This window comes from Gavialis gangeticus, unplaced genomic scaffold, assembly GCF_001723915.1.
Source record: "Gavialis gangeticus isolate Ggan-Ray unplaced genomic scaffold, GavGan_comp1, whole genome shotgun sequence".
NCBI lineage: Eukaryota > Metazoa > Chordata > Crocodylia > Gavialidae > Gavialis > Gavialis gangeticus.
The window spans coordinates 536,406-544,589 of NW_017729000.1; the positions used below are offsets into that span (position 1 = coordinate 536,406).

General features: G+C 66.6%; 1 protein-coding gene and 1 long non-coding RNA gene across 3 annotated transcripts in view; both read right to left on the reverse strand.

Annotated features, from left to right (window-relative positions):
* The window catches only part of NSD1 (nuclear receptor binding SET domain protein 1), a 34,225-nt gene that overhangs the window by 11,401 nt on the left and 14,640 nt on the right, over positions 1 to 8,184 (reverse strand). For both annotated transcript variants that reach the window (XM_019506042.1, XM_019506041.1), the window contains exons 7-16: positions 7,966 to 8,035; positions 7,470 to 7,588; positions 4,288 to 4,431; positions 4,017 to 4,140; positions 3,677 to 3,877; positions 2,755 to 2,934; positions 2,387 to 2,543; positions 1,962 to 2,167; positions 1,559 to 1,671; positions 155 to 424 (exon numbers count right to left, since the gene is read on the reverse strand). In XM_019506042.1, the coding sequence (XP_019361587.1) occupies positions 155 to 424; positions 1,559 to 1,671; positions 1,962 to 2,167; positions 2,387 to 2,543; positions 2,755 to 2,934; positions 3,677 to 3,877; positions 4,017 to 4,140; positions 4,288 to 4,431; positions 7,470 to 7,588; positions 7,966 to 8,035 (1,584 nt within the window). The remainder of the gene's footprint in view (positions 1 to 154; positions 425 to 1,558; positions 1,672 to 1,961; positions 2,168 to 2,386; positions 2,544 to 2,754; positions 2,935 to 3,676; positions 3,878 to 4,016; positions 4,141 to 4,287; positions 4,432 to 7,469; positions 7,589 to 7,965; positions 8,036 to 8,184) is intronic.
* Positions 5,470 to 7,190, reverse strand: LOC109289820. The gene is made up of 2 exons (XR_002095453.1): positions 6,440 to 7,190; positions 5,470 to 5,886 (listed from the first exon to the last, which is right to left on the reverse strand). It is a non-coding gene; the product is annotated as an uncharacterized LOC109289820 (long non-coding RNA).

Genomic DNA, 8,184 nt, shown 5'->3' on the forward strand with positions numbered 1-8,184 from the left:
GCCGCCGAGGGGCCGGTTCTCTGCACTTCCGCGGGGACAGCGAAGCCACAGCCTCTCCCAGCCAGAGCAATGCCTCCCTGCCGCTCGGGAAGGAATGGGGCCAGGTCCCGAGTGCTGCCACCCCCTTGCTCGAGGGGGCCAGCGGGGCCAGTACCTTGCGGATGTCCGTCTTGGCCTGCAGGCCCCAGCCGCGGGCCAGCGTGCGGAAGATCTGCACCTCGGGGTACTGCCGCTTGGAGAAGCACTGGTTCTGGCAGCGCTCGCCGGCCGGGCACACCAGCGGGTGGCACTCGTACAGCAGCATGCGGTTGATGCACTCCGAGTCCAGCCCGCAGGGGTTCTCGTCCGTGGGCTTGCAGTTGCAGCGCGGGACCTCGGACAGGTCAGCCGTGAAGATCTGCACCTTGCCCACGGGCCGGTTCACCTGGGGCACAGGTAGGCGCACAGGTCGGAAAGTGGCTGCGCAGCAGCTCCAGGCTTCAATAGCTCCACCGGGCAGGCAGCTCGACAGGGGCAGCGGCCCGACCTGTGCACACACTCGGGGCTTGCAGCCAGCCCCTGCGGAGACCCCGGGCAGGCACCCCCAGCGGTCCCTGGCCGCCCACTCATCGGATCGAAGCACCCAGGGGCCTGCAGCCCCAGCGCTGCACCCTCCCACCCACCCACCCCGCTCTTCCTGGGGGCTGCTCCCCGCCCTCACACCATCAGCTCCCGAGGACTTGGGCTTCCCGTGCCCAATGCGCGGAGGCCCCAGGCCTGGAGAGCCAGCTGCTGGAGCAGGCTCAACCCCTGTCATTTGCACAGCCAGGAAAGCCTGGCCCTGCCACCCCCTGCCAAGGGACCCCACGTTTGGGCTCCTGCACAGACCCCTGCGTCCCCGGGCTGACAGCATTGCCCAGTGACGCGGGAGGGAGGAAGAAGTCCCCGTGGGCCGGGGCCGGGTGCTGGCCAGCTTCCCTTGCAGGGGTCGCCCCTGCCTGGCCCTGCCCCGAACTGGCTGCCAGTGCTGTCCTGGCTAATGGAGCCTGTGGGGCTCGAACCTCCTGGAGCCCCTGACGGAGCAGCTGCGTGAAGGCAGGAGGAAGCAAGCAGGGGCGAAGCTGAGGCAGGGCTCGGATGCATCTGGGGCCTGAGACACCGTGTTCCCCATCCCTGAGGTCGTCCCCCACCAAGCACCAGCTGGCCCAGGAGCTGCTGGGCTCCAGCTCCATGCCTCAGGGTCCCCAGCCAAGAGGGGCCCGCTTAGCCTGAAGCCCCCTCCCGCATTGCCCTCTCCTGTGCTTTGCCTGTGTGGGGGTCACAGCCCCACACAGCAGAGTGCAGAGGCTCCGTAGCAGCCACAAAGCTGATGCACAGGGGCTGTCCGCATGCTCCTTTCTGCTCCCCGAGGCTGCAATACCCCAGCACCTGCAACTTCTGCTCCGGGGCCTCAGAGCCGTACAGCACTGCGCTCTCCCTGGCCAACCCACGTGGCAGGAGCCACCTGCACAGCAGAGCACCCCCATCCCCGGGCTGCCAGCCAGGCCAGCGCACCCTCGGCCAGGAGGTGCACCCCCACCTTGATGTGCTTGTAGGGAGGAGGCTTCTTGTCATTCTTCTTGTCTTCCTGCAGCTGCCTCAGCTCCTTCTGCGCCTTCAGCTCCTCGAACCGCGCGGCTGCCTCCTGCAGAGCTGGGCAGAGCAGCGGCTGCATCACTTGGAGCTCCAGCACCCGCGCAACACCTGCACCCCAGCCCCACAGGGAGCTGCCCAACAGCCCCTTCCCAGGGGTCTTGCTTGCTCCACCCACTAGGCCACTACCACACAAACCCTCCTGCACCAGCACTGCTGCATCACGTACCCCAGGAGGGCACGGGGCAGGAGGCTGGCCAAGGCAGCAAGGAGAAGGCCAGGGGTCCCCACAGAGCGGGGCAGGGCAGGGCAGGGCAGGGCAGGGCTGGAAGGGGAGAGACGGGCGTTACCTTTCTTGTAGATGCCGTCCACCCCCTTGCCCATTTTGTCCTTGCTGCTGGCATCGCCTTCCATGTAGGGGAAGACGCGAGCCTGGTGTGTCCACAGATAGTCCTTGGAGCCGAAAAAGAGCACTGGGAACTCCCCAATGTCGTGTTTCATCTTCTGGATGTTGGCTGGGATTGTGCGGGGATGGCAGATCTCAGCTGGCCACCACCTGTCCGAGGGAGGGACACAGACTTCTGGTGTGGTGGCCCTGGGCAGCCCATGACAGCCCCGCGCCGCAGCACGGGAAACCCGGTCAGGGAGGAAGGACTAGGAGGAAACAGTGCCCAGGACTGCCCGTGGGGCCCCAGACCAGACCCCCACTGCACCCCCGCCCTCCCAGCAACGTCAGCCGTGAGGGAAGAGCCCCGGAAAAGCATCGTCTGCCCACCTGTAGCGCCCAACTTTCACCCAGACCACCTCCTTGTAGTGCGGCTTCTTGCCCGCCTTGCAGTCGTTGCAGTACCAGCTGCCCTCAGGCATCTCGATGTTCAGACACTCACGGTGGAAGGCGGCTGGGCACGATTCACAGCACAGCAGGCTGCCCCCTGAGAGAGGGATGGCATGTCAGTGCCACCGAGCGCTGAGGCCAGCCCTGGGCATGCCAGAGGACACCACGCCCAGGGGAGCTGCGTGGCGAGCCTGGTGCCCCACCACGCGCCCAGCTCTGGCCTGCCCCAGGGAGGAGCGGCACCCCCAAGACTGGCTGCGGGTGTCTCCAGAAGCCAGCCCCAGGTCCAAGCCCGGCCCCCGGCCCACCTTCCGAGCAGACGAAGCACCAGCTGACGTTGACGTGCTCGTGGTTGCGGCAGCCCCGGCGCGCCGTGAAGTGGTTGGGGCAGATGATGCTGTTGGAGGCCAGGACCACGGAGCCGGCGGCAAGGCAGAAATCGTTGGAGTGGTAGGCCACTGGGCACCGCACACAGCGCATCAGGCGGCCTGCCCGGGGACACAGGGGCGTGAGTGGGGGCCACAGCAGCTGGGGGCTCAGCTCCCCAGCTCAGGCTCGGGCCGTGCTGCAGGGGAAGGAGCGCCCTCTGCAAACACAACCCTGACCCCCTGCACTGCTGCACTGCCCAGCAAACCCCGGTCACCCAGGGGGCCAGAACCCCTTTTGTCAGGGTGCTGACGCGAGGGCTCAGGGCCGAGGCAGCTCCTTGCCCTGCACAGAGGCTAGTGACCAGTGCAGGGATGCAAGGGTCACAGACACGCAAACCCAGCCCAGCACCTGCAACAACCAGCTCTCACCTCTCCCATGCCGGGTGGCTCTGACGCCACCCAGGAATGGGGGATGGAGGAGAAGCAGCAGGCCTAAGCCCCACAGGCTGTCCAGCTGGCCCCGCTGTCCCTGTGCAGAGGGCACAAGGACTGGGGTCCAGGATGCAGGGGTGAAGTGCTGCATGAGCCCCCGAGTGCTCTCCCCGCATCGTCCCGGGGCAGTGCAGTGCAGCGCAGTGCAGCTGCAAGCCGGCGTGGGCAGGCGCCAGGAACGTCTGAGCCCCGAGCCCATGCTCCACGATTCCTCTGGTTGCCACAGGGCAGCAGGGGCAACACTCAGAGGAAAAGGGCCAGCAGAAGCAGCTGGCACTAGTGGGGCTGTGTCAAACAGGGGTGGCAGGAGGCAGAGGAGGGGAGGGAAGTTGGGTGCCCCCACGCCCGTGGGTGCTGGCGGCGCCCCTACCTTTGGAGGCAGAGACGTTGGTGGGGTTAGCAGCGTAGCAGGTCATGCAGATGTGCAGCGAGCAGCGGAAGCCCTTGCTCTGCAGCACGGCGGGCGGGTACTTCTGGACGCAGGCCTCGTGGTAGTACTTCCCGCACAGAGGCAGCAGGCATCGCTTCACATCCTCCCCGCTGCTCTTGCACACGAAGCAGGTGTGGACGCCTGCAGCAACAACACACGACACGGCCCTGGTCACGTGGGCTCGTGGGGGAGAGGGCAGCCACGGCCCCTGCCGACTGCTGCACCCAGAGATGGGCACCCGGCTCTCTCCCTCCTGCAACAGCCGTGCTCTGCATCGTACCTGTGGAGCACTCGTTGCAGATGAACTTGCCCTTGGGCATCTCCGAGAGCCCCAGGCACTGCAGGTGGAAGGCGCCGCAGCACTGCGCCTCGCACAGCAGCAGCTCGCCTGGCTTCTCGCAGATCTGTAGGAAGGGAACATGGTTGGCACCAGCACAAGCTCACCCGGGCCAGGGGTCCCATGGATGCCTGAGAACTTGCCCCTCCCCAAGTCCCACAGTCAGGCAACGGCACGAAGACGCTGGCCCCACTGCCGTGGCCCTGGCCTCTACCTGGCAGACGTTCTCCTTGAGGGCGGCTCCCCCACCACGCTCCCCCTGCATCTTCTTGGACGATGGCACCCCATGGTCATTCTCCAAACCTTCCTCAATGCCCTCCTTGGGGCTCGTGGCAGCCCCGTGCACCGAAGTCTCTCCCTGGAGGAAAGAACCAGAGTTCGGCCCGTGAGCACCCCCTGGGCTGGGGCATGCACCGGTGGCAGCCGCTGCCCGGGTTGCGACTTGCCCCCAACACCAAGCAAAGCCTCCCTGAGGTGCCGGCTGCTTGGACTGCAGATGTGCTCCCTTTTGCCCTGGACGCAGCTTAGCTCGGGGCCAAAGCAGTGCTGGGACCCCCCACGACGGAGCTCACACGGACTCCCGGTCAATCATCCTGAAAACAACCACAGGTGCACCTACGGGCTGGAGCAGTGGGACTGGCCAAGGGACGGTGCCAGGGACAACAGCAGCAGTGCGGGGTCCCCGCCGGCTGCCTGTCTGGGGAGGGAGCTACTCTGTGTCCTGTGTGCTGCAGCCAGGGGTCCGTGATGACCGATGGTGCCTGGCTGCCACAGCCCAGGCCGCGATGCCTGGCGGCACAAGGAGCAGCGTCTGGGAAATGAGCCAGGAGGCCGAGGGCCATGGGGGGCACCTGCCACATCCCAGTACTGGGACAGCCAAAGCCAAGCTCCTCCCTGACCACGCTGTCCCAGGGACCCTGACCCTGCTGCGGTGCTAGGTGCATGCACGGAGGCAGGCAACTATTTTTGGGGGCAGAGGTGCAGCAGGGAGCAGCACGGTCAGCCATACGCCTGCTCCATGGCCCCGCGGAGCCGCCCCTGCTGCCCCAAGCCTTCGGGGCCTTAGGGCTGGCCAGGGCAGCAGGAGCACAAGGCAGGCTCTTGCCACCCCCCGAGTTACTCAGAGGGCCAGTCCCAACACGCCCTTCCGGCGCAGGGCTTTGCGAGGGGTCCTGCAGCAGGGACTTGGGGAGCCCTGGAGCAGATCTGGCCCTGCACTGTCCGGCTGAGGCGCATGGGGCTGGAGCAAGCCTGGGTCACTGCACAGCACAAGCACCCCGGTGAGGGCGGCCTCGCTGCCTTGTCCGGCGGCTGCTCCCGGTGCCGACGCCAAGGCCCTGGGTCGGGTGAGGCAGACAGAGCGCGGCGCCAGGAGGCTGAAGCACGTGACACACAGACACGGGGCCGGTCTCCTTTATTGAGCACGGGAGCTGGGCCCTGGCTCCAGCGGCGAGTGCCGAACCAAGACACTCCACTGCACACGGCTTGGGCGGCAGATGTGTTCGTGGCTCAGCCCCACTCCCGGGGTGGTGGTGAGTCTTGGGCAGATGCACGGCCCTGCCATCGGCGTCACGACGCTCACTGCCTTTGGCCCCACGGACTCCCTCAGGTAGGCCAGCTCCTGCAGCCTCCCACCTCTACCAGGGCCCATCCCCAGGGCCATCTTCCTGCCTGCTTCATTCCTGTCTTTCCAGGAGCCGAGCAGCGCCTCTCCAGCAGCTCCAGGCACCGAGCGCGCTGGTCCCATGCGCAGCCCGGCCTGGCTCAGGGGCCTGCTCCTCCTGCTAGCCACGGCCTCGGTCCAGCACGAGCCCTGTAACGAGAGGCAAGGGGCAGGCAGGATTAATCCATTTACTGGCTCCAGCGAACTCCAGAGCCAAGATGCACGACACTGGGGACAGGCCGCGCCTGCAGGGTCAAGGCACCAGCAAGCGGGTGTTTCCCCAGATCGGATGCGCACAGCCAGTCTGGTCTGCCAAGGACCTGGAGACGGTCCCCGGGAGGCTCCGTGCTGGGTGGCTGGGGGCAGAGGGTCCCGCCCGCTACAAGCCCACTAGCAAAGCTGATGCAGTGCAGCCCGCTGCAGGTCTGCATCTAGGTAGGAGCACGCCGTCTCTGTCAGGGGCAAAACGTACGGCTCTACAGCCGGTTTGAGCCTGGGAAGCCGTCCGGCTGGGGCCGACCCACAGCCCAGGATGTCGGAGCCCACAAGCCTGCTGGGGCCCCTGTGCAACAGTGCCATGCAGCCAGACAAAGGGGGCAGGGAAAGCAGGCAGTCCTCAGGCTCTATGGGCCCCCCCGTGTCCCATGCGTGTATAACAGCAGCCCCCTGCCCCACTACCCGAGAGCCGGGAGAAGTCACATACCTCATGATGCAGGCAGGCCCCTCTTGCCGCCTCCTGGCACTGTCCATGCTGCTGGCACGGCCTCAGGGGGACTCCAGGAACCTGGCTGTCCTTCGGGCTGGCCGCCTCCACCCCCGACCCAAACCTGGCCACAGACCCGCGTGCACCTTCCCCGCCAGGCTGAAGCCGTGCAGCTGCACCCGGGCTCCACGGACAGGTGAGCTCTCACCACCCAGGCTCCCTGGCCGGCTCCCAGCCCAGGCACCCGGTGCAGGCTCTGCCAGTGAGTTAGGCGCTTCCACACCAGAGCCTTCCCAGTCCAGTACGACCAGCTCCCAGTCTCCCCAGTCTGCCTGAGGCCAGCGGGCAGCACGTGCTCACCCAGCTGCTTGGGGACGTCTTGTGAGGCAGCTGGCACAGACGCTGCCGGGCAGCATGCTGTGAGCTGTGCCCAGTGTCCAGCAGAGGAGGCTGCCCTGAGGAGCATCCCTCTGCCCCCAGAGGCACTGGGGCACATCAAACTTTTGCGTCAAGTGTGCCCATCAGAGGGGTGCCCACCGGCTCCGGTGCATGCAGGTCCAGGAGGTGAGGGGGCACCCCCTTAGGGGTGGGGAAGCACCCAGCTCTTCCCTCCAGCTGGCAGGCAGGATTGTGATGGGGGATCCCAAGGTTCCCAGTCTCACTAGTGACCCTCAGTGCCCTCCACCACCGCCCTCCAGCTAGCCCAGACCGCGGGCTGCAGGTAGGACAGGGAGAACAGCAAGGCAGCAAGAAGCCCGGACTCCCGCAAACAGCTCTGGGACGTGAGGACACATCCGATCAGCCCAGTGAGCACAGCGGTGTCCCCATCCAGTGTGCCCATGCACGAGGCAGGGAGCTGAGCGGTGACACTGGCCCCCTGGAGCTCCAGCCAGCTGCTGGTCCAGAGCAACACCTTCGCCTGGGACCCAGCACACACAGCCCCGGTGGCAGGATGGGAGCCCCCAGCCTTCGGGAGAGTGAGGAGGCATGGGACTCTCAGGTTCGTGGCACCAGGCAGAGGTCGCCCTACCTCGGAGTGGGGAGCATCCCCCAGGCCATCTTCGCTCCGCTCCTTCTTGCCACGGGCCACAGACAAAGGGTGCCGCTGCCTCTTGCGCTTGCGCTGCTTCTCAGAGGGCTTCTCGGGAGCTGAGAGGAGGCAGAGGCAGGTCTCAGGACCGGTGCAGCCTGTCTCGGGCTGGCCACAGCTGCACCGCCCGGCCCAGCAACCCAGACCCATCCCGTGCCCGTGGCCATGGTCGTGGCCAGCACGGAGCCCGGGGAGAAGAGACGTGCTGTCTGTGGCACCACCGCGCTTGGAGAAGGACATGGTTATGCCTGGGGGTGCTGCTCTCTTGGCGAAGTGGCCATCCCAGGGCCACTGAGAGCACGTGCGGCAGCCCAGCCCTTCCCTCCACCCTAGCTCCGCATGGGGCGAGCAGATCCTGCTAGCATAGCAGCCCCGGGGCACGTGCTGAGCACAGCCCACGCCTGCTTCCCATGTCCCAGAGCCCCGCACCGCCTACCTTCGCCGTGGTCAGAGAAATGGGCAGGTGAATACAGCTCCGAGCTGTCACTCTCCGAGCGGCCGGCACCCTGGGGGCACACACCGGGTACGAGTTACCAGCTGCACTCGCCCCAGCACAGAGCTGCTGCGCCCCGAGCCAGTCTGCCCTCCTAGGAGCTACTGCTACCGGCCACGTCTCAGCCAGAGGGAAACCCGTTAGACGAGCACGGCTCAGCGT